Here is a 25,527-nt window from a genome sequence, read left to right as displayed (position 1 = left end):
AATGAAGTCAGAGTCATCCATAAAACATTGGCAAGCTGCCCGCCAGGATGGTCATGCTGTTGTGATGACAATGGCATTGTTGACTGTCATATTTCCATAATTCCTCTGGGTGAGCGGTGCACAGGGTGAGCTGATGGGCTTGTTAAACAACGAGTGAAAGCCAGCGAACGAAGACTGAATTCTCATCAGCAACCTTTTATTTGATTTGTCCAGTAAAAGCGATGGAGCGCTTGGTAAAAGTAAACATGTCGGATATGTAAACAGAAAGAAATCAGGGTGTAATCGCTGAATATGGACTTAAAGCACAATTTGAAAATAAAGTAAATAATTGTACTTCTGCAAACTGCATCTGCTTCCAGAGCTGGATGGTGAGCAAAAAATCCCCAAAAAACAAAACTAATTCCCTTCCATTTGAGCCGAGGAACAGAGGAGCCCGAGGGTCTTTCAAAGGCTAAAAGTGTTCTCCCCGAGACAGTAATTGAAAGCCAAGAGTCCTGCTTCCTATTCAGCTGAGCCCCAGCAAAGCTCAGAGCTCAGGCTCCATCCATCAGAGGGTCATTATCAGCCTGATTAGTCCCCTGCTTTACAGCCCCGTAATCCAACTTTCAGGAAAGCCTATTGTCCCTGAGACGCCCTGGCATCGTCAGCTACTGTTGCTGCCCGGATGGTGGGCCTGGAAGAACAAAGCACTCCACACAGTGCCACGCTCCAAAATTAAAAGATTCATCGGCCCGAGTTTGTTAAAATCCAGGCAGAGCTAATAATCACTCAAGGCTTTATCTTTGAGCGCTGAAGGAGCAGTCAAGGTTCGTGAAGTCTTTATTGAGAGCTTTATCTCTGGATTTAGGCTTTTATTGCCTTTGATAGTTTCTACTTTCCATTTTCTCTGGTGCACCACTACTTTTGATTTTGTGTTTTACAAAAATCATTCCTCAACTCGATGTCTTCAGTGTTTAGCTTTAGGTTATTGTTGTAGAAATTGAATATGTAGAGAAATCCTGTGAGGCGTCAGTAAACTACACACAGCACGTTCATGTTTACCAATTTAACTGTTTCGAATGTCACGAAAAGGTCAAAGAAAGCGATTTTGGTTGGAGGCGTACACTTTTACACGTTTTATAATACTGTATTCAATAATACTCGCCGTGTACGAGTCTGAGGAAGTCTTGTGTACGCTGTAAGGCTAAAAGAAGCGCTGCACTATCTCAGAAAACCACAGTTAATGATGACATTAATTGAACTGCTTGGTTGCTTGCACACTGTGAGCCAGCTTGCAAAGAAAAGGAGATATACACATGACTGTCCTGCGCTGCTGTCTGCCACTGTTTTATTACAGCACTGTGCAAAAGCCTTGAGCCACACCCAATGTCTTTATGTTTTTCTAGGAAAATGGGAAACAGATGTAGCAATTTATTGAGACGTGTGTATAAATAAAAATACATTATAGGGTAAAAACAGAAGAGTTTTGTACAATTTCAACAAGCCTGAAAGCAAATATGTGGTGTGACCACCTTTATTCTAAATGCTGTCATTTCTTGTCATTTTCATGCTAAAAAATGAAACCAATAAGCCAATAAGATGCTTTCCTTTACTGTGTGGTGGATAAAAATCTGTACTTTTCTGCATTAATAATTCAATTTTAACGAGCTCTCCAACACTACTGGCTGAAATTTAGCCCTAAACCATCACGAGCCTCCACTACTGTAGTTCTCGGTGTTATGCCTCTCTCTTGCTCGTCTCTGTATATATTGCCAACGATCTGAACCAAAAATGTATCGCTCCATCAGACCCACTGCCACTGCTTTTCAGTCCAGTTCTTGTGTAATTTGCCACACCATTTCTGTTTGTTTCCCTTCTTAAGAACGGCTTCTCGACAGCCACCTTTCCACTGAGACCCTTTTTTAATTCAGTTCATCCCTTGACTTAGGCGTCTGTTTTATGCTTGAATGATTTATGGGTCATTTATTAAGTGCTTCAACAAACAAACAAACACATAAATTCCCCTGAAAATGGTCATGTGCAAGGACTGGACTGCAAATTGGTTCAGAAAGCCTGGAGCTTTATTGCTCAAGAGAACGTTAAAAGGAAAGTATGGCTCATTGGACACAAACACTAATATAAAGGATGGATTTTTGCAAAAAAATGTTATCCAAAGTGTTAGCATAACCACTCCTTGATAACCAACCTGGACAACGTCACCAGCAAAACACTGTAAATAAAGAAAAAGCGAAACAATTTCTAAATAATGAGAAAAAGAAATTCTGAAAATTTCTGCTTTTAAGTTCATCAACTTGGAAAATGAAGTCCGTAACTTTTAAGGCTCAGAATTTAGTTATAACATATAAAACGTCCTCTTACAACTGTAAGAGGAAGTGATTCCCTGCAGCAGTTCACAGATTTGGACTTTGCGGATGATATAGCCTTACTTGCACCAACACTCCGGGCTCTTCAGAAAACAACCTCATCTTTGGAAAGCGAAGCAGCACCGATAGGACTCAGGATCAGTGGTGAGAAGTCGAAGATTATGCGAGTTTTTTACGCTACACCATCAAACACAGCGGTTACTGTGAAGCAGCAGCAGCAGCTAGAAGAGGTGGACAGGTTCATGTACCTGGGTTGCACTTTTAGCAGTGACGGGGACGTGGAGCATGACGTTAAGTGCAGAATTGGGAAAGCATGGGCAGCCTTTAAACGATTACGACCAGTATGGATGACCACCACACTGCCTTTATCAACCAAGTTGCGGCTCCTGAAGACCATCGTTATACCGACGGCACTGTATGCAGCGGAGACTTGGAAATCAACTGCAAAGATCAACCGCCATCTTGACCTCTTCCAACAACGTTGTCTTCGACGGCTGCTCAAGATCACATATCGGGATCGCGTTACCAATCAAGAAGTATATCGCCGTGCGGGAGTAGAGCCGCTCCATGTCCAAGTCACCAAGCGTCGGTTCAGATTTGCCGGTCACATCTATCGGCTACCGAACCCAAGACCTGCCCGTGTCGCAGTTCTGTGGAACCCGAAGAATGGAAAGAGACGGCAAGGAAGACCTAAAATAACATGGAGGAGGACTTTCCTTGAAGATTTATGTTCAGTCGAACTGAATGAAGCAACAACTGCCGCGATAGACCGAGTTCGATGGCGTTCTCTTGTCACCCGATGCGCCGATCGGCGCGGGAGGATCTAAGTCTAAGTCTAAGTTACAACTGTACAAGATATGATAAATAAGGTCTTTCTTTCTTTAAAAATGACTGTGGTACCTGGTACTCTTCTCACATTCCTCTACTGTCTTTACTATGGTAATGTACTCATGTAGATCAAACACAGAGGAAGTGGGGACAACAATGCAGCCGAGACTCGTCCAAAAGCTGTTGACATAAATCACAGACATTCGTTCAGCTTTCGGTCACACTCTCCATCCTGCTCTTCCTCATGCATGACAGAATGCAGCATCAGGACATTTTACAGTAAATGGAGACTGGTATGTGTAAGTGTGTTGGATGATATTGATTTACAGAAGAGGAGAAAGCAGAGGAGTTGAGCCTGAAGCGTACCATCTGTTCAAAGCCAGACAAACAGAGCTGCCCCCCTAAAATCAAACTGTGGTGACTGTGTGAGCTGGAAAAGGTTTTCTATGCTACACAAAATGACGTGGGATGTTTGTCTTGTTGTTTACACTTTTTTTGGTAAAGTTATGACACATAGTGTGCACTTTCTAAAAATCTTATTTTTTAGAGCCCGACTATTTCGACACAGGAAGGTGAAGTTATCAAGTAACAACAACAAACTCGGCCAGTCTCCAGATCTGAAAGGTACGGGAGCTCGTTTCTGCTCACTTGTTACACAAACTCAGTGAACACTTTTCTCAAGAGATTATGAGCTCAGTCACTGGTTGCATATCTCAGTTATTGCAACATAGTGTTCATTTTGTACATGAGGGCCCCTGTTTTCCCCTCTGTGGTAAAGAAAACATGTCCTTGGCCCAAACAATCTTCAGAAGCCAAAGGTTAGAGGTGTTTGGACCTCAGAAAGTTTATAACACACAACAGTTGGGTTATAAAAACATTTAACACTCTGACCAGTTGATATAAAGGAGAAATTAGCCATAGTGAGCTTTTTTTGTATCATGCTGTAAAGGATGTGTATTTCTGCTGTAAAACCAGGCATCACTTTCCAAAATAATATCCTCACTCTCAAGTTTAAGACTGCGTACAATGAATGGAGTGCAGACACATGCAGAGATGCACACATTAATATCGCCGACTTTCATCTGTCTAGATGTCTTAGGTATTGGAAGCTTGTCCCCTTGCGTGCCTGTGCTAATGCTTAGTAATTCAGATGCCAAACCTGTCTCAGGCGAGACACTCCGCTCCCCTTTCGGTCACAATGGTCAGGGCTTTTTGCAAGATAATTGCATCCTTGTCATAAAAAAACCCTCACCAGGAGCGATGAAAGAGCCGGACTGACGGCTGAGATTTTAGAGGCCTGACCTGCTCTTTCTGTAACGGTGGTTACGCGTGTGGGGGTCAGACTGCGCCTGCAGGTAACGGCTTTTTAGAGCACACTGTGTGGACAGGTCGAGTGACATCAGGGTGATAAATGCAAAATTTTGGATAGCTTAAAATGGTTTAAATAGAAGGAAGAAACGTTAACTCTTTGGATGTAATCCCTCTCAATGGGGAATTTAAGAGAAGGTCTCCTTTTTCTCACAAAAGCCGTGTTAGGTGAAGCCTGAGGACTTTCTCTGGTATCTGAGTATAATACAGGGTAGCAGGTTGATGGGGTGGCACAGAGTGGAATTTTCCTCAGCTTAAGTTGGGAAAAAACATGCCAGTAATTAAAATAATTTAAGCTGCATGACCATCCTCCAAGTGTGGCGATTCCATAACTTTTTGCGCCTCTGTTGTTGTTTACTTTGTGTTCCCTGTGTTACTATTTTCTTCAGTATCTTTGTGTATGACTTTTTTGGACTTTTACTCAGTCTTCTTGTGTCCTTAGGTTGGATCCTGTGGGACTGTTATAGGTCCAGATATGCCCATGGAGGAATAAGCAGAGTTTCTTTCTGAAGTTTCTTTCTGAAGTCTCAGAATTACAGCGATGTTAAAGACAAACGTTTGACCTCCTCGTCCTCCTTGTTTGCAAGCTCCAGTAAATGATTCTACAAATTACCTCTGAGTCTTGTAAAGTATTCCCCGTGCACTGAGGAAATCAAATCTGCACAGCACCACTCTGAGCTCTTACGATGAGTCAAATTTTCTGTTGTAGGACTCCTTTGTCACGGTTTGGAGTTTCTGTTTAAATACTTCCTGTTTTATTTTGAAATCTCATTCATACGCCTCAGTAAATTCTACTTCCAGCATTGTTTTGTTTCCTGTATTTTGTACAGTCAGTATGATTGGTAGACACACCTCTCCATGTGTTTGTCTTGTCTTCTGTGTGTTTCGAAGTGATCTCTTTGTGCCTCTCTTTGACTTTTTGGGCTTTGCTTCCTTTGCTTTGGGTGTCTGTGCCGGTTTTCTATATATGCACGACCCCTGTCCAGGTTAAAGACCGCGTGCTAGATTTTTACTTTGCTTCCTGTACCTCACATTCAGGTCCTCTCATCCTTGCTGTTCCTTGGACTCAGTAATTTTGGCTTTGAGGTCATTTTCAAGCTGTAAAATGAAACTGGAAGCAATGAGAAGTCTCACTGTTGGTATTGCAATGAAAATATCCCCCCCAAAATTCACAGTGCTACATGTTGTTATAGTTTTGATTAAATATGTTTCTCTAACGAGGTTTTTAAATTCTAAACTGCTGAATTAGAGACAGAAATCATTCTTTGAGCTTAAACGTAAGGCTTGATGTGACTTGAATCTTAAACCGATTAATAGGTATTTTCCTTTGGATTTTACGCTTCTGAACATAAAAGCTTCTCCTGCTGCCAGAGGACAAGTGAGAGTACGTTTACACTAAGAGAAACTGAGCTGTAAAATGGGTGGAAATGCAAATGAAATTCTGTTTACACTGCTGATATCTCAACTCCCATAGCAATTTTGATTTTATAAAGCAAATTTTGGAATAGATTTATCCGTGTAATTCTCCACTGATATGGCTTCTACGCCACGAATATTAACTATAAAAGAATCATTTGAGTGTGGGTGCTGTAGATAATGTCTTTTTTTCCACAGCTGCTGAAGCGTATTTGCATTTAAATTCAATTTTATTGCACATTACAAACATTTCTCTGTGTGTGAAGTCTTTTAGTCACATTCTGTGTGATTTTTGGGGGATTTGACTCATTTCCTGAGATGATACGAGAGGAATAAAAAGAAAAAAAATATCAATTGCTCTGGTTTCTGTCGAAGCTACAGTTGGTGGTGAGGTGCTGATACTTCGAGGTGCAGCACACTGATCTGACTCAGCTGTGTGCCGTCCAGGAAAGAACTTCATCCAGTAATAACAGATGATCAATGCTGCAGTTTTTACTCTGCAGAGACGTTTGAAGTGAGCCACTGAGCAGCAGGACAGCTTTAGATTAAAACCAGAGAGCCTTTAAAACATCTCTCTTTGAATCTAAAAGTATGTCAGTGGTGCTTTTTAATTATTACTTCCTGTTTAAAGTTTGAAAGCAACCATGTCACGCATCAAGTCGTGTGCTGAAGTTGGACGTAGAGATTGCAAACGTTAAAATAATAACTGGCTTTGTTTGTATAGCACCTCCCAGCAGCTCAGAGTGCTGTAACGTTTAAGAAATCAGCAAATATAACTTAAAGTTAAAGAAATTTAGGGGGGGAAATAAATTAACACACAATAATATATAATAAAACATGTTTTAACTGCCATTAGAGGCAAATCTTAAATTTGAAAGCCAGGTCAGAGCTGTTGTAAGATCTAGCTTTTTTCATTTGAGGAAATTAGCCAAAATAAAGACTATCTTATCAAAACAGCAGTTTGAGACAGTAATCCATGCCTTTGTTACTTCTAGGCTGGATTATTGTAATGCCCTTTATTTTGGGGTTAGTGATGCGTCCATTAGGCGCCTGCAGGTTGTGCAAAATGCTGCAGCACGTCTTTTAACTGGAACAAAAAAGTCTGAGCACATTACCCCAATTTTAATTTCACTCCACTGGCTACCTGTACATTTTAGGATTGTTTTTAAAATTCTCTTATTTGCTTTTAAATCTCTTAATGGCCTGGCCCCCCCCCCACCTCTCGGAGCCAGGCACGTGCAGAGGGGGGGGCTAGAGGGGCTTGAGCACCCGCCCCTTTCCTGATGGGTGCCCAAAGTGCCCTTTTGTTGAAGCAACTTTTAAATTTATTTATTTTTTTTTTTTTATGTGTGTGTGCGTGCGGAGTCCTGTCTGTGCCCCTCAACAATAATATTTAACTATTAATCACAGTTTTGCTAAATAAAAGGATCTGGCTTGCATCAGTCACATGATCACATTTAACCAATGATCGCCCTTGACGGCAGAACGCGCTGGTTACGAGCCGGGAACGAGCTCACAAAGAGCACGCGCATTTTTTGCGGTCCGGAGCTGTAGGAGAAACACAAGTTAACTCAGAGACACAGACTGATGCGACAAAAACCAGTAAGTAGGTGTACAGCGTAGACTGTAGTGTACAGCACACAGGAGTATTAGCTTATTACGGACACGTTGGTAAGTTGTCTTGTTGTAACTGACAAACTGAAACAAACGAGCGTGCTGTGTGTGCAACAGCGCGACACACATTACCTGTCCTTTTATTAACTGCACATGTAGTGCTGGTCATAGCTGCTGGCTACCTGTGTAAGGCTGTCATGGGTCTGTAGCTCTGTCCACCGTTTTAGGGAACATATTTAGTTTTAAAGTATTTAGAACATATTTAGTTTTAGAGTAGGTTTCAGGGCTTTTCCTGCCTTTCTGGGGGGATTATATTTCACTAAAAAACGATCTAATATGCATGTCCACATAATTATGCATTATTATAATTATAATATTTTAAAAAACACACGCTGTATTTTAAAGAACATACATTAAGAAGCAGATTATATTAGATTTATATTTTAAATAAGACAAAATTTGGATTTTACAGCAGTAAAATTATTGTATCTCTACAGTTTAAAAATGTAATAAGCTTTGCTCCTGCACAGAGTGGATAGTGAAACAAATGGAATCATCATAAATACATTATTTCATATTTATTACTTCCCCCTCCTCATTGCTTTATTATTGTAGCTCTAGTAATAAATAATAATGTAAGGATTCTGGATCAGCACCGTGATGCCCACAGTATATACAGTATTCTGAAGAAGGTCTAAAACGTCACTGTGTGTGCGTGCATGTGTGTGTTTTATGTATATGGATTTTTTTAAATTATTACTTACAATATAACATTGTCCAGACATGGCTGGTAAGGGCATGAGGAGGAAACAGTAGAGCTGTGTGAGGCTACTAAAGGCAGGGCTATAACATTTTTCTGTCATCATTTTATTATAGATTAAGTGCAAGAGTTGTTAGGTGTGGATAATTAAATTATAGTTTAATGCAATAGCAAGTTGTGCCTTGTTCTCAGATAGACAGCAAGTGGAGAGTGATATATAAAATGATGGGATGGAAGGAAGAAGAGAAGCAAAGAGTGATTCACAGGCAGAGCCTAAATTATTTCTCACAGTTTTTTGTGTCCTTATGGTTCCAAGCGCTGTCACCAATCTTTGCATTTTGTTACTATCTCATGACACTTGTTTAATCAGCTACCATCTCTCCTATGGACTTTTTAATGTCTACAGTCTCAGATCAACACAGCCCTGCCCTCCAGCACTATCAGCAGCAACCCCTCAACAGCAACATTGTACCCATCAGGTAAAACATCGGCTATGTTTGCTTTGCCTTGTTGCCCATATTAGATTCTTGATGAATGTGTGTTGTTGTTATTCAGCCTGGTTCAATGTGCCCCTTTTTAACTTTGAGCACCTGCCCCTTTAAACCTCTCTGCACGGCCCTGCTCGGAGCTACTACAACCATATACACCTGCCCGTTCCCTTAGGTCCGCCAATCAGCAGCTCCTTAAGGTACCGAAAACTAAGTATAAATTTAAAGGTGATCGTGCTTTTGCTGTAGTTGCTCCAAAGTTGTGGAATGATCTACCCTTGCATGTTAGGCAGGCCTCTTCTCTTTCTGAATTTAAAAGTCTTCTTAAAACATATTTATTCGCTGAAGCCTTTGGCATTGATTAGAGGGGTTGACTATTTGTTTTAACATGTTTCAATTTATTTTAGTTTTTAAGTTATTTATTTTATCTTATCTCATTTTAATTTTTATTTACTTATGCTATTAGCATGTACAGCACTTTGTGAACTCTGGTTTTATGTTAAAGTGCTTTATAAATAAAGGTGGTATGGTATGGTATGGTATTAGCTGCACTCGAGGAAGAGCAAACATTGGATGGAAGTCAGTAATGTGGATATCTGGTGGAAAAGCAGCGCTTTAGCAGCTGCTTAAAAGCTTTAACATGCAAGAATCCAGGCAGAAAAAATGCTTCAGTCTTATTATATAACAATAGTGTGCAGCTGTCACTGTCTACTATGGTATGTAATTACTATTGCACTATATTGCTGCTGCTGGCACCTTGTGGTGATAGAGTCACACTTTAAACGGAAAAGTGTGTCATCAGTTACATTGTTTGCACTGATAAATAACCTCCTGCAAGCTACAATCACCAACAAAACACTGTTGTTTTCTACATCATAATAAATATCATTACTGAAAATTTCCCGGAGTCCAGGTGGTGGGACGGTAGCCTACGTTGAGACCTGTCTTATCCCAGTCACGTCCTCCAAATCTTCAGAGGGCCACACGTCGTAATGCTTGACTTCAGGTATTTTAAAGTCTTGTTGTCACAGGTGTGTAAAATCAGGCACCTAGCCGTGGAGTCGGCCTTTACGAGCGTTTGTGAAAAAATGTGTCGTTTTCTAAAGAGCTCAGTGAAGTTAAGCGTGGTATTGTAATAGCGTCCCACTGTGGCATCGAGTCAGTTTGTGAAATTCCTTCTCTCAGATCCACGATCAACCGTAAGTGGCATCACTGCAGAGCGGAAGTGAAAGAAACTTCAACATCTCACCATGAAGTGCAGACCACGTCAAGTTACAGGGCGGAGTCACAGCCTGCTTCACTTGTGACCTCACTAAACTTTTTAATTTTATTTCATAAATTACAGCAAAAAACCCCAAACAAGAATACAGCAGAGCATGCAGTGCCCACTGGTTTCTCAACCAAGCTCCTGATGTCTGTTTTTAATAAAGAGGCTTCATCATGGGTGCTGTCATGCTGGCTATGTGCACGTCTTTATCTTTCTATATACTAACTAATGAATTATGCTGAACTATGCAGACTAATCTTATTAATGTAATATTTTTAAATCCATATATAAATGTCAAATATCAGGCATGAAGCATTAATCCTTCCCCTCGTTCCATCCTACCTTGTGGTGTATTTGGACTCTGAGCAGAATATTCTTGTAGCTGTGGCCGTCGTTGACCTGCAGCACCGCCCCGTCCTCTGCCCCCTCCGAGCCGTCGTGGATGTACTGAATCTGTTCCCGTGACAGCTCCTCCAGCTTGAATCGGCTGAGGGCGCGGTCGCTGTGGAGACGGGTCAGCCGGCCATAGCGGGGCGGCTCAAGTACCATGACCAGAACATCGGCTGCGTTGTCAGGGTCGTCGACCTGCAGGACCGACTTGGCGATGGTTGCCAGGCTGCCGCGGCCCTCCACGGTAAGAGGAGAGAAGGTCACGACTCTCGGGGGCTGGGAAGGATTTTAAAAAACAGGAGGAACAGCTTTGAATATAACCTGACAGCTGTGAAGGACAGAGGTAGATTTGATTTAGGAAACATGCAGCTTAGATACATTTTAACCCTTCTAAAGGCTGATAGCAGAGGGCGATACAGCAATTTACCCCAAACACACTCAAATCATCACATGATGTATTTTCTCCCAGGGAACTGGGACACGGGGGCTGTGCTGACGCCAAGGGAAATGAAGAAATGAAGGTAAGGCGGAGATGAAGCTGGGCGCCTCATTAAGCTGCACTCAGCCATACCTGAAGCCTCACCACAGATGGCAAAATGCTTCATCTTGCTAACAAAGCCATTTTAGGAGCACCAGCACGCCTGGGAGGCCTCGCGTTGTAAACAAGAGCATAACTTTATCCATATTCTTCTTTACACTTTCAAAATGAACCGTTCTTCTTAAAAAAATAAAATCTATCTAGACTAGATGTCAAACCTCCTCCTCAAAATAAAGCATATGTAAAAAAAAACAACCTGCCATTGTTCTTCCTCTTTAGATGTAAGAAGTACAAGGACGACTGGAGAGTGTTCACCTGATCCAACGGGGATATACACTCTTTACCACATGCACTTAAATGCTTTTCCAAAGAACAGAAAGTATTACTTAAGTTTAGTGAGAAATCCACTCATAAACAGATGATGAACAGCCTGAGACCACCCTCGGTGGACTAGCTCAGGTTCCACACGAACAACCCTGGTCTCGATATTTTTGACTGTAGAGATCTCTTCATTTTCTCGGCTATGAGGAAACACACAGCACCAGCTTTGTGCAGCTCAAAGCACTTAAAATACATCTGAACTGCACTCAGCAGGAATCCCTCTTTTCAGAAATCATGACTGGGTTACTCAAAAACCCCACAAGCCTTGTTTGGAGAGTAGGAACTATTTTCTTTCTGCTTAACCACACCCGACCCCATAACTAAGCATCACAAGTAAGAAAAGGGCTCTTTCTTATTAATACACGATAATTTTCTTTTATTTGTTTTCTGTGGATGAATCAATAGAACAGATTTCTCATGTGATTGAGGGTTAGTTCCCTCTTTCTTCCATAGGAATGTTTTGGTTTGTGAAATCCGATCATCTTTTGCATCCGACTTAAGATGTTTAATCACAACTTGGTTCTGCAGGAAGTTTCTTCCTGTTAAAAGGCTGTTTTTCCTTTCCACTGTCTCCAAGTGCTCGCTCATAGGGGGCCGTCTAACTGTTGTGAAACGTAATAAAAATGAAACTGAACTCCTCACATTTCTGTTTCCATGGGGGAAATAAACCTAAACCTGTACTTAAAAAGGAATCACAGATGCATGTTTTAATTTCCTGTGTTTAAGTATGTGACAAGGAAAACAACACAGCCAGGAAAGTAAAGTCTGGAAGCAAAACGGCTTGGCTAAAGTTCATTTTAATGCAATTTCTCCACAAAACATTTGTTAGCAGAGCGGCTTGGCAGGAACGAGGTACAGGTAGAGATGCATAGGCTGTCCCTGTGGACATGCCAGTCTGCTGTGGCCCTAAATCAAACCGTTGTCAGCTACCGAGCTCTGAGCCGCTCAGCCTGACACAGGGCTTGTGTCCAATTCGCAGTGTTTGCCGGTGGTTGGCCGCGCTCCAGCTTTTTGGCATTACAGCAGCAACTTGAGCAAAGGGCGATGCCTGAAACAAGCTGGCGCCAGAGAGAAGGATGACTTGTGGGAAAGTCATGCCCACACACTCCCTCTGTGTGCCTTTAAACCAAAGTGACCCCTGGTTGAAATTTCTAGACAGAGAAGTGAAACAAAGCACAAAAACACAGGAGGAGCATGCAGTTATCTGCAGCCCCCTGCAAGGGGGCCATGTGCTGACAAATTTTTAGACGTCAGAGGAGTTATCTCCAAGAGACAGACAACTTATTCCTCAGGCGCACACCTTAATCCTGTGTCGTCATTTCTGCAACTCTCACAGGGGAAACAAAGGGTTTTGTGCTGGTGGGAGCTGAAATTGTGTGTGTGTGTGTGCTATTATTTTTTAATCGTGCTAAGACATGCTAATGCATGAAAGGCAACCGGTGAAGTCTCCTCCCTGAGGCAAACGAAAGCAAACATAGGCGCGCTGAGGAGGGAGGGCTAACCTTTCATCCTGCCCTTACAGGTGAAGTGAGGTTCATTTTTGGCAGAGCTGTCATCACCCACGAGGCCCTTGGGGCTCTGCTGTACTTCAAGGAGATGGGACAGGCTTTTTGTGTGGTTGTTTTTGAGTTTATTTCTCGTTTGTTCTTAATTTGTTTTGTTTTTCCTGCTGGATGGTGTTCAGGGGAACAAAGTGGAAGAATTTCCAAAGCCAATTTCCACCCTGTGCCTGCCTTATCTGCAGCTTTTCTTTAGTGTTTTTGATGTCAAACCATCACAGCACAGACGACTGAACTGCAGTCTTCCTGGACGTATGATTAAAACATGACCGTTTCACAGATTGCCTATAGTTTTGGCTCGGTTATATTTGGTCTTTTTACTGAATTTCATCAGAAAATAAAGGCAGACGGCTTCTTGGTATTGACTGACAGCTAAGTGCGCTGCACAACAGCGTCCACAGCAAAAAGGACTTTTAAATTTTTTTTAAAAAGTGTCCGAATTCACACTGTCTGTGAGAAACCTCTTCAGTATAAATGCCATCAGCAGATACTGGTTTTTGTCAGAGGGGGGGAGGGAGGCTATCTGCAGCTCAGATCTTTCATTCCTGAGGCTATTACATTCGGAGGCCCTGCTGGCTGCCGATCTGATAGGGATTTCAATTAAAAATGGATTTTATTTTGCTTTTAGCTACACAGGGAAGGCTGCATAAGCAGAAATCGTCTTGTTCTCCCTGCTGTATAGTCGAGTTTTTCAACAGCACCCTTAAAAACTAGAGTCAGTGTGCGGCGCAGTTTGGTTTTTCCAAATAAAAATGATGCATGAATAATAGCTGCAAGCCTCTGGGCTGCAAAAATAAAAACAAACGCTTAAATTCCAAAAGCTGCAGCTCCTCTAATGACCACTGGAGGCAGACCCCACAGTTTGGGATGTTAACATGAAGTAAAAATTAAATGCAGCCAGTTTCCTCCTGCATGACATTTTTCACACAGCTCACCTGTTTAAATGTTATAAATGTGTAAAGTAAGCACGGTCAGGAGCAGGAAGGGTTTCTGGCTGAGCTTCTGCTAATCTGAGTCACTAAACTGGATCTATGGACCATGTTTGTGATGTTGGTGCTTTTTGGAGCAACATTTATCTGATAACTGTCACGGCTTGCTATGCATTAAATTTCACACGCTGTCCTGGAAGTCTGTGCTCCAGTTTTGACGCGTGAAATTCTCATATATTATCTATGCTGTACATTATGTGCGCCTGTGTGGTTTGTTCATTTGTTAAACTTGCTAACAAAGCATGCTAATGTTTGCACACTTATTTAGACGCTTGTGTTTGAATATGCTAACTTCTGTCCAATAAACACACAACCTGGTGATGCCCCTGAATGTGACTTCACAAATCAACAGGTGGAATCACACTAAGAGATCGCACCCATGGTCTGCTCGCAGTGTTGGTCTCTAGTGTCCTTTCAGCATTTGATGCAGAACAGCCAGAAGATGTTGCAGCATCTTTCCCCCAGCCTTTTACACTCACAATAATCCCTGACCCCCCCAATTGATTCCCTGCTGCTGTGATACTTCTTTAATATCATCCTGGTAAAGAAATAACAGCTATAGCTGTGTAATGTATAGCTATTAAGACACATGTTCATCAGATATTATCATATGTAGAATATACATTTATTTTTTAATGCTCAATACTTCTTTTGTTGCCTTGTAGTCGTTCTGACATTTTCATAGTTTTATTATTGTGAGCAAACTCAAGCATTCACTGATCGGTGTATAGCTTCACTAGACAGAGTAATTGAATACATCCATCCATCCATTCGCTTCCGCTTATCCTTTTCAGGGTCGCGGGGGGCGCTGGAGCCTATCCCAGCTGTCATAGGGCGAGAGGCGGGGTACACCCTGGACAGGTCGCCAGTCTGTCGCAGGGCCAACACACAGAGACAGACAACCATTCGCGCTCACATTCACTCGCACATTCACACCTAGTGACAATTTGGATTATCCAATTAACCTATCCCCACAAGCTGCATGTCTTTGGACAGTGGGAGGAAGCCGGAGTACCCGGAGGGAACCCACGCAAACACGGGGAGAACATGCAAACTCCACACAGAAAGACCCCGGCCTGATGGTGGAATTGAACTCAGGACCTTCTTGCTGTGCGGCAACAGTGCTAATAGAATACAGTTACTAACCAAATAACTGTCTCGTGACTTACACTACAGTTCTTTAACTGCCTGCACGATGAGTGCGGAGAAAAATCGAATGTGCGCTTTTATGTGTACTTGCACAGCAAGGGACAAAAATAACAGAGCAACCACGCAGGAGTGAAAAGCATTTCTAACTTATTCAATTCAATTCAATTCAATTTTATTTATATAGCGCCAAATCACAACAAATGTCGCCTCAAGGCGCTTCATAGATACAGAGAAAAGCCCAACAATCATATGACCCCCTATGAGCAAGCACTTTGGCGACAGTGGGAAGGAAAAACTCCCTTTTAACAGGAAGAAACCTCCAGCAGAACCAGGCTCAGGGAGGGGCGGGGCCATCTGCTGCGACCGGTTGGGGTGAGAGAAGGAAGACAGGATAAAGACATGCTGTGGAAGAGAGACAGAGATTAATAACAGATATGATTCAATGCAGAGAGGTCTGTTAATACATAGTGAGTGAGAAAGGTGACTGGAAAGGAAAAACTCAATGCATCATGGGAATCCCCCGGCAGCCTACATCTATTGCAGCATAATTAAGGGAGGATTCAGGGTCACCTGGTCCAGCCCTAACTATATGCTTTAGCAAAAAGGAAGGTTTTAAGCCTAATCTTAAAAGTAGAGATAGTGTCTGTCTCCCGAATCCAAACTGGAAGCTGGTTCCACAGAAGAGGGGCCTGAAAACTGAAGGCTCTCCCTCCCATTCTACTTTTAAATACTCTAGGAACAACAAGTAGGCCTGCAGAGCGAGAGCGAAGTGCTCTAATAGGGTGATATGGTACTACAAGGTCATTAAGATAAGATGCATTGCACATAGGGATAAAAATCTGTCAGTTCAGAACCAAGAATGAACATGACATCAAAGATATACCTGACAAAGCAACACGTGTTCTTCTGTTCATCAACGCTATCAGCGAGAGAGCCCTGAACACAGACCACCTCTGGATCCTCCGTGCTCAAGCTGAGTGTCTGCAGACCTCAACCGACCAACTACAGCTTGATTTTTACTAATGAAGAAGATGAACAGGCCTGTAGGGTTGCACATTTCTACCTGCACTCATTGCTACACTAGAATCTGTTTATTTTTGACTGTAACATCTAAACATGTTAGTAAAAGAAAGGTCTTCAGTATATATTCTTTACTGGGATCGATATTTATCCAGATATGTTGGAGGATAAAAAGTTCAGAGTTGTATTGTTAATTACATGGGCGATGTTGCAAAGCCATGCAAACGTAATGTAATGAATATTGTAACAGTAGTCTAACACTGCTTATCATTAATTAGAAAAACACACATTTTATGGCTGTAGTCTTGTCTGCACTCTTTTGTCTAAATATGGTGAGTACACAAACCAATGGATGATGAAGTCACAGTTGTTATGTCCATATTTTAAATATAGTTTCTCGTGTGTGCATAATAACTCTCTCTCTGTATAAAATATATTATGATTGTGATGATGAAGATAAAATCAAGAATGCATTCAGCATGCTCGCAATCAAAAAACTGACCTGCACATCTTACCGTTTCTGCCCCTGAAAGATTTCTTTCAAAGCAAGCCCATAAAGCTTGAAATGTTCTGAAACCACATTGACAGGATCTACTTTCTTTCAAAGAAAAGTGTAGTGCACACAACAAAAACACTGAAAGTTACATCAGTGTATGTGAGTCGCTTTGATGTTGACTGAAAGGAGCAATCACCGTGTTCCCTTCTGTCTCTCTGAAGAAGTTCAAATACTAAAAAATAGCGTATTGAGGTAATGTTCTTTTTTAGAAATGTGTGTGAATTACTCCCAGAACAAAAACAGCAGGTCGCCGTCTGCACATCAGAAATATTGGAGACTGTGTGGGAGCATGAAAGCTGACCACGCACATACTTGCAGAAACTGTGCAAAGATAAGTCTTTCTTGGAAAATGAAAACTCAAATGCCTCCATTAACAGCCTCTGTCCACTAATGCTTTTTCAGAGATTGAAGTCAGTAGTCATCAGGAAAACATACACAAAAATGTTCTCATTTGAAAGCATAAAGTCTATTTTTCATCATCTTTTCAAAACAGTAAATGCCACAAACACTGTTGGGGGTAGAGATATGACCAAAAATATTTATCACAATATACATTTGAAAATTTGCAATAACGATATAACTGACGATATAATTGACACTAGACAAAACACTTTACGACTCCACAACTTTATTTGTGCAAAAAAAAACCCCCATCAATGTATTTTCACTTAAACAAGCAGCTGTTTTTTATATCCATTAAGTTATATAAAAATGTAACAGTGCAAATGCAAATTCCTTGCTGACAGTTTAACCAAAAGGCATTTCCAGTGGAAATTGGTCGACATATCCTCAGCATAACCATGTTTAATATCCACAAAACTTAAAAAGAGGTTATACACACACAATACGGTAATATTATGTTGAAGCACAGTACGTATCACTCCGCGATGCTCCGACAATCCATCAAGCGGTGCGGCTTCGTAGCTTAGCAAAGTCGTACTAAAACATTTGACAGATTTTCGAGCGCCGTGTACATAAAATCGTTTCGAGGTCAGTAAACACAACCAGAATTCATACATAAGGCACACGGGATTATAAGGGGCACTGCTGACTTTCAGAAAAATCAAAGGATTGATTTTAAGTGTGCCGTACTTTTCAAAAAACACGGTAATAACAACGGCCCGCTAGCATGCTCTACCAAAAATAGTGCTTTGTTGTGTATCTGACGGATGAAAGCTAAACCAGTTCCACACCACTGAAGTTGCAGCATTTTTACAAACCAATTCTGGTTCATCTGTTTCATTCAACGATCCGCCTTCTCCCTTCTCATTCTCCGTCACCGCCATGCTTTTTCCGCCATGTGCATATGAAAGCAAAGGCACTGCGCAGTCCACCCATTCACACACACATTCACACACTGGTGATGGCAGCTACATTGTAGCCACAGCCGCCCTCTGACCACCACCAGTAGGAAACGGGTGAAGTGTCTTGCCCAAGGACACAACGACCGAGACTGTCCAAGCCGGGGCTCGAACCAGCAACCTTCCGATTACAAGGCGAACTTCCAACTCTTGAGCCACGATCGCCCCATAAGAACCCAGACCATGTCACACTTTACATCGCTTTCTTCAGGGTGGTAAATATGTAACATAATGGATGACTATTTAATAACAGTAATAACTTTTATAACGACTCCAAACACTTGTCACAAATTTTATACCAAAGAACAGGATATCTGGCCTCATCCTACACCTGCTTATAGTCAGATAATAAGTTAACCAGAACTAATTAGCACTGCTGAAGAAAGCAACACGGTGGTGTTTATATAATAATCGTTATCATAAAATGATAATCATCTGCTGCAGACATTAATTAATTTTGCACTGGTAGAAAACTGGTGGAGTGCCAGTCAAAACACAGACACACACAAATTCCTGTTCTTTCCTTATCAGCTGCTTCGGCTAATGTTGTATGAGAAAGCAGATAAGATTGCGTAATTGCGAAGTCAACCAAAACAGACTCAAATGCAGCACTGCCACTCAATCACCATCTGCGAGCGGCCCCCTGAGCTCAGTGTCTGCAACATTCATTTGCCTGGGGGCAGATTTAATAGAGCGGTCACGCTGTGCTGGATAAACACCAAACAAGGACACACTAAAAAACGTTTAAAAGCCTCATTTAAGGTTTTAGGAGACTGTCTGACACAAGAAAAATGTCCTCAAGTGCACGAGTAATTCTTTTATCATTAATATTTATAATAAAAACAAAAAACAGTTTTTTAAGGAAAGGGATTTTGTTTGGAAGACTGTCGCATACACGGACCTTTGTGAGACATTTTAGCTTCTTTTAATTATTTCTCCATAATCAGCGAGCGCAGTGATGCAGGTGTCACACTGACCCATCAACTGTTCTCAGAGAGGGCACGTTAATCCCTTGTTTCTCATTATTTTCCAAAGCTGTGCCAAAATCAGAGGTCAGCTTGACATCAATAGAGGCGTGCTCTCGGGCTGACAGTGGCCGATCTCTGGGGCTTTACTCCGCAGAGAGAGAGCCTCAAAAATAGTGAGAAATGCAGATCAGCTGGGATGATGCAGCAAAATGAGAGACAGGCTCACTCTAAAATATGAGCTGACAGATCAGATTAAATGTGGCTGTCTGCTGTTTGAGTGGTCGTAGAGTGAGAGGCTGCAAATCTCACATTTCTTAGCAGTATATGGAATAAACGTGTAATATAAATAATATTATTAAAGCTTAAACAGGCATCAGAAAGTTTACAATAACATTTCAACAGGTGAGTTTCTTGGATGTTTCAGATACATCTGCAGCTCCTCTGTTGAACTGACTGCTTGTAGTTCTCAAAGATGCTTTTATACAATGAACCCATTCATACGAGCACTTTTTCTACACTTGACGTTCACACACTGATGGAAGCAACCGAGAAACCTGCTCTACCTCCTGATCTACAGATCCAACTGCCTAAAAAATGACCTGCAACCACCAACGTTTTCCTAGATGCAGGGAGGCTGTTGTCCTACTTTCACTCTAATACGACTGAGCCTTAAACTAACTGTAGGATGGCGGTATCCAGTTGACTCGTCCTGTATGACGTTAACAAAAGTTAGTACAGTTTTTATGTACCAAAACTAGAGATGTGATGTAATAAGGAGACCCACTGAGATTTTGGACCACACCTTTCTTTAGAAATATGTTTTTCCTCCAGATAAATGGTCGTCTGTCACTAAGGAGGTAGAGATTTCTTGCTACTAACTTCAGTCCTTTGTCAAGATACCGATTGCTAAATCGTGAGGTCTGCGGCGTGGCTGAGGGGGAGGCGGATGTACCTGAGCAGCATCCGCAATCTCGCCTCGCTGGCTTAAAACAGAATGAACTAGGTCGTGTTGTTGTTGGTGATGTGCAGAGATGGGCAGTAACGTGTTACCTGTAATGCGTTACTGTAATCTGATTACTTTTTAAAGTACTTTTTTTCAAGTAACGAGTAAAGTAAGGGATTACTATCGCAAAAACGGTAATTAGATTACCGTTACTTCCCGTAGGAACGCTGCGTTACTGCGTTACTAAAACCGTGATTTTTTGCGAGACTGTCTCATGACAGTGACGTAAGCGAGTGCGACGTTCGTGACAACAGCCGTGTGCAGATCAACAATGGATCATATATCGAGTGCCGGAGAGAGTATGAGTGTGCAGCGTTTAAAGCGTGGAAGTACTGACCTTACTTTGAGTTTGATTCCATAAAAAGTGACAAAAACATTAGTGTCCGTTGTGCGTGGGAAGAAAACTTCTTTTTACAGCGAAAAAAACCCTAAACAAGCACCGAGTGCGCAATGACATAATGGGGAATTCACAGAGAAACTCGCGGATTCTTCAACTGACAACTGCGGCACACCTGCTCCAGGGTAAACCTCCGCCTACCCCACTCCTGCTTTACAGGTGAAAATAGAGCAACAGGACCGCTAGTCTTTGACTTTATTTATTTTCTGCTGTGTTTTACTTGCATCTATTTGAAAGACTGAGTGTAAACACACAAATAATATTTTATTTTATGTGCTGGAATGTGCAGAAAATAAGTTTAAATGTTAAACAAATTTCTTCCAGTCAGAGAATGTTGCATATAATTTAATTTTTGCTTGATGCATAAAGTTAAAAGATTAAAACTAATAAAACAAGTTTTAAAAAGAGACTTTTCCATTTGATTACATTTTGTATGATGGATTATGTAGAAAAAGTAGAATTGGGCTGAAAGATCTATCACTTTATTACCTATTCAGGTTGTAAATCGTGTTTTTTAAAAGTAACTAAATAACTAAGTAACTAAGTAATTAATTACTTTTGAAAATAAGTAATCAGTAAAGTAATGGATTACTTTTTTGGGGAAGTAATCAGTAATTAGTTACTGATTACTTTTTTCAAGTAACTTGACCAACACTGGTGATGTGTGTGGGCTGTAGTTGAAAAGCTGGATGCAGCAGATGCTCATATTATTAACGCAACTACCGCAAATTTCTTTGTAAAAGTGATTCCGATGTTAAACATTAGTTCCCCGTGACTTTTCTGCCAGGTAACTTGCGCCCCACCTGTCAGAACTCTAATCCATGCAGCTAAATCAAATGATTTAGGCTCATGAATGTGGCTTAGAAAAGGTGCTTTGGGTGGTCTGTTGAAGTATATATGCATCACTGCAAACAGGAAGTTATGAAACATGCAGGGATGTGAAATACCCCACACTCAGGTGCCCACAGATTGGACAACACTAATCTTTGAATCCTGCTATAATTTTAATCCAGACAACAAACCTGTAGAGTTTCATGAATGCACCTTGCACAGTTGCTATCGCTAATGCCATCATATTGACAAAATCTCTCCAAACTCACTGCTCAGTCAAAGTCAGGCCTCACATTTCCACAGTCCTCAAACTGGAGTCTTTTCTCTCTGAGGTAAACTTTCTCAACAAGGACTAAAGACTTCCAGCGTTTTAATTTCATAGAACAAACCTCTACATTTCACACTGTGTTTTAGAAACAAATGTGCCCTGGCAGACTATTCCTCTCCCCATGTAACGTCACTATATTGGGTCTGCAATGTGGGAACAGCAACCTTTATTAGATATCTGGATTTGTAGCCTGAAGAACAGATTTATGATACAGCTTTTTTTAATGGCACTTTCAAGTCAGTTCATTTCTCAGTAAATAAAGGAGAGTTGAAGGAATTGTCTGCTTACCTGCATGGACACGGCTCGGACTTGAATTGTTTTCGGTTGGGAAAAGAGCTGGGGATCAGCAACACGCAAGGTGAACTCACCGCTCCTGCAGGAAGATGAAGAAAGGGGAACTCTTAAATGAAGACAAATGTTGGAGTAGGGAGACTAAACTTCACCATCCCTTATTTCTGAAATTGCTTTAAAAACTGCTTTAAGAATGTGACAGGCTTGGCAGCTGAGGAAAGTGGGGAAATGAGTCCCGTGAGGGTAGCATGCTGTGTAGTCATTAGACCTGATCACCTGTGAGTTATCTGTGGGAGTGGAGGTCAGCTATCACAGACAAACCAAAGCCCACCTGCTCACACACTCATCATCATCAATGCGCCCCCCTACACTGCTGCTTTACCATATTCCAAGCCAAGGATTATTACCCACAACTCCCCAGGGCTGCAGCTGGGAGACATCCAGAGAGTCTGGAGATCAAATAACCGAGCGGGTTGTTTGTTTTAGTGACAGAAAGGAAAATAAGGCTCTAAGGAAAGTGCTTAGGTGCTTTTTGGACTGCAGTAGCATCTTTGAAAGTTGCTGACAAAAGTCTGCTGAAGGTTGTTTTCCTAATAGTTTTAACCGTCATGGTCCTCTGGTCCATGTGTTTCTAGTTTCTCCTGCCTCACTGGCACCACGTTTAATGCCAGTCTTCACATGCTCACCCATCTCGTTTTAGTTTCACTTCCTGCTTTTGGGCTGGACGTCTCTTCCTGCTGAGATGCTGAGATGTTCTCAAGCCAGTAAAAACACACCAAACTGCGGCTCTACAGTGACTGAATGGCAACAGAAACAGCCCAGATACGCGTAAAGTATGGAGTTATATTAAAGTAACATAGAATATATTCCTGAAAAATAGTCGCTGAAGTTGTAAATCTCATTTTCTGTGCAGAGTGTTGCTGTTGCTGGTACATGTCTTCACTTCATTATAGATAAGAGAAAGATTTTTTTAAAATGCAGCCTTGAGACAAGTGGAAAGGCTTCTGATCTGTAGTCAAGTCTACCACTCAAAGAAATAAAATTCATTTTATGTCAGCGTCTTGACCCATGGCATGTTTTTCTAAGGCACTCGTGAATGAAAATAACTCATTTTGAAAGCTCAAAAGAGTTTATCTGTAACAGCAATCTACATTTAATCTTTTTATTCATCATTCGTCCATTTTTTCCCACCATCATCTGAACGCAGCACATGTTTTTAGGTTTTTTTCCCGATGGACACATCTCCTCTTACGGGAATTAAAACCTGTTACCATGTGCTTGCTGTTCTGGGTCTACAGCCGTCATCCTCTGCTTGACATAATTTGAAAAATATGGCAGATTTAATCTCATTTGGAGTTTTACATTTTTCTGTCTCCATTAATCTAATGGCTTAAACCTGTACAGAGGATCACATTTTGCTAATTCACTGGCATGCTGCCATTCTAGGCCTAACCAGCTGAGTCAGGATTGACCAATATGACTGCTCTGTCCACAGATGTCCACTGAGTGAGTGGACATCTGTCCCAAACACAGCGACAGAGGGGAGGCTGCAGAGAACAATGGGCAACATTTCTCATCCATTAACATAAGACTGCCTTTTATTTGATTTTCAGCTGCTTTGTTTTCCTTTCAGGATGTCAGGGGTCAGCGCTCTTTAATGTCTGCTTTCTGCTGTCTACAGCAGCCTCTGTGATTCCCGGCACGGAGTGCACTCAGACTGGGGTCAAACAGAAAGAAATGCAGATTATGCAAATATGCATGTAAATGTAATGCATCTCACATCCATGTTCAGGTTAATAGAAATGAACTTTGGAGCCAAGAAGCAGCATAAATCAAACAGGAAACTTTGACAAGGAGTGAAAAATTAAATGTCAGGATAGTTATTAATGAGAAGGAAGGAGACGATGAGCTTAAAGGGATAGTTTCATCCACAGTTTGGAATAAGCTAACAGCTATAGTGATCAGGTCAGAAAGCTCTGAGGAGTCTAAGGAGACATGCACAGACCTCCCAGACAACACCTCCAGTAAGTCCTGGATTTACCCAGAAGGCATTCTGGTCATCAAAGGAAGCTCATGTCTGCTGCGCATCCACAATCTGATTCTTTTGGTCACACCCACAGTTCACCGCCACAGGTGAAATGTAGACAGACAACCTCACCTTTACATCCAGCTCTCTTCACCACAACAGACCAGTACAGAATCTGCATTTCCCACTGCACTTTGTCACTATTAGTGACAAAGTGTGTCACTAATAGTGACACACTTTGTCACTATTACCGTCAGGCCGACGGTACAGGTCACATAAAACCAGGACAAACAGATTCAGGGATAGCTTCTTTCCCAGAGCTATCACCGTAGTAAATAAGCACAAAACAATTAAACCTGCTTAACTATACTTGCCATTGTCACTATATTATGCTGCTATTCATACTATCATTATATTATGCTGCTATCCTGTATATATTGTACTTATTATTGTCTGAGTACTACGGTTGTTTTATTGTACTTTTTATATTTTACATTTATATTTATTTTGCATTTTGCACCAAGGGAGTGGCACTCCAATTTCGTTGTACTTTGTACAATGACAATAAAGGCTATTCTATTCTATTCTATTCTATTCTAATAATAATAATAATAACACGTAAACATACCATGAAAAACATAAGAAAAATGTATATATAGCAAACATGGTAGATAAAATTTAGACATAAACAGTCATAAAAGTATAAAAGCAAATATAAAAACTGAGCAAGGTAAAAATGGCGAGAGATCAGGTGTATGCAATTCTAAACAGATGGGTTTTGAGTAGTGATTTAAAAGTGGTGAGACAGTGTGTGGTCCGGAGAGCAAGTGGAGTCTCGGGGCAGAACAACTAAAGGCTCTGAGTCCAATGGTAGTCAGGAACTGACAGAAGGGAAGCTGAAGAAGAGCGGAGTGTACGAGGGGGCGAGTATGTGTGGAGAAGATCGGATAGATATGGAGGAGCAAGGTTATGAAATGCTTTGAAAGTGAGAAACAGGATCTTGAAATTGACACGGAGGTGAATTGGGAGCCAATGGAGCTGTTTAAGAGCAGCTGTTATATGTTCAGTGGATCTAGTTCTGGAAATAATACGAGCAGCTGTATTTTGAACCAACTGCAGTTTATGGAGGGATTTATGAGGTAAACCATAGAGAAGAGAATTACAGTAATCCAGACGAGATGTGTCAAGAGCATTGACAAGTATGGCGGTACTGTGTGAAGTGAGTGAGGGACGAGGACGGTTAATATTACGGAGATGAAAGTAGGAAGAGCGAGTGATATTATTTATATGTGCTGTGAAGGACAGAGTGCTATCGAGGATGACACCAAGACTCTTAACCTGAGGGGAGGGTGTGACAGAGTTATCAATGGATAACGAAAGACTGTAGTCAGTTTTGATCTGGTGCCTATTAAAATGAATTCTGTTTTATTGCCATTAAGTTTAAGAAAGTAAGACCCTGAGATACTCAACGTTCTCCACCTAGGCCAGCAAGTGGAGGAGTGTCCACCCAGCTGAGAAACACCTGAATCTGGAGGTCATCACTCAATGACGCCAACAAATCCAGGCTCTACTAACCGATGTTAAGTTGTTAAGTCACGTTAGGCTCACTAAGATATCTTATTATCTTTAATTTCGA

The 25,527-nt window shown here is 41.4% G+C and overlaps 1 protein-coding gene across 6 annotated transcripts in view; it reads right to left on the bottom strand.

Moving 5' to 3' along the window:
* Nucleotides 1-25,527, bottom strand: part of fras1 (Fraser extracellular matrix complex subunit 1) — a 352,607-nt gene that overhangs the window by 107,365 nt on the left and 219,715 nt on the right. For all 6 annotated transcript variants that reach the window (XM_085180995.1, XM_085180996.1, XM_085180998.1 and 3 more), the window contains 2 exons: nucleotides 21,863-21,947; nucleotides 10,447-10,770 (listed from right to left, as the gene is read on the bottom strand). In XM_085180995.1, coding sequence (XP_085037121.1) covers nucleotides 10,447-10,770; nucleotides 21,863-21,947 — 409 coding nt within the window. The remainder of the gene's footprint in view (nucleotides 1-10,446; nucleotides 10,771-21,862; nucleotides 21,948-25,527) is intronic.

This window comes from Neolamprologus multifasciatus, chromosome 12 (genome assembly GCF_963576455.1).
Source record: "Neolamprologus multifasciatus chromosome 12, fNeoMul1.2, whole genome shotgun sequence".
NCBI classification, from domain to species: Eukaryota; Metazoa; Chordata; class Actinopteri; order Cichliformes; family Cichlidae; genus Neolamprologus; species Neolamprologus multifasciatus.
The sequence above is the reverse complement of the archived record's forward strand: the minus strand, read 5'-3'. Positions and strand labels throughout refer to the sequence as shown.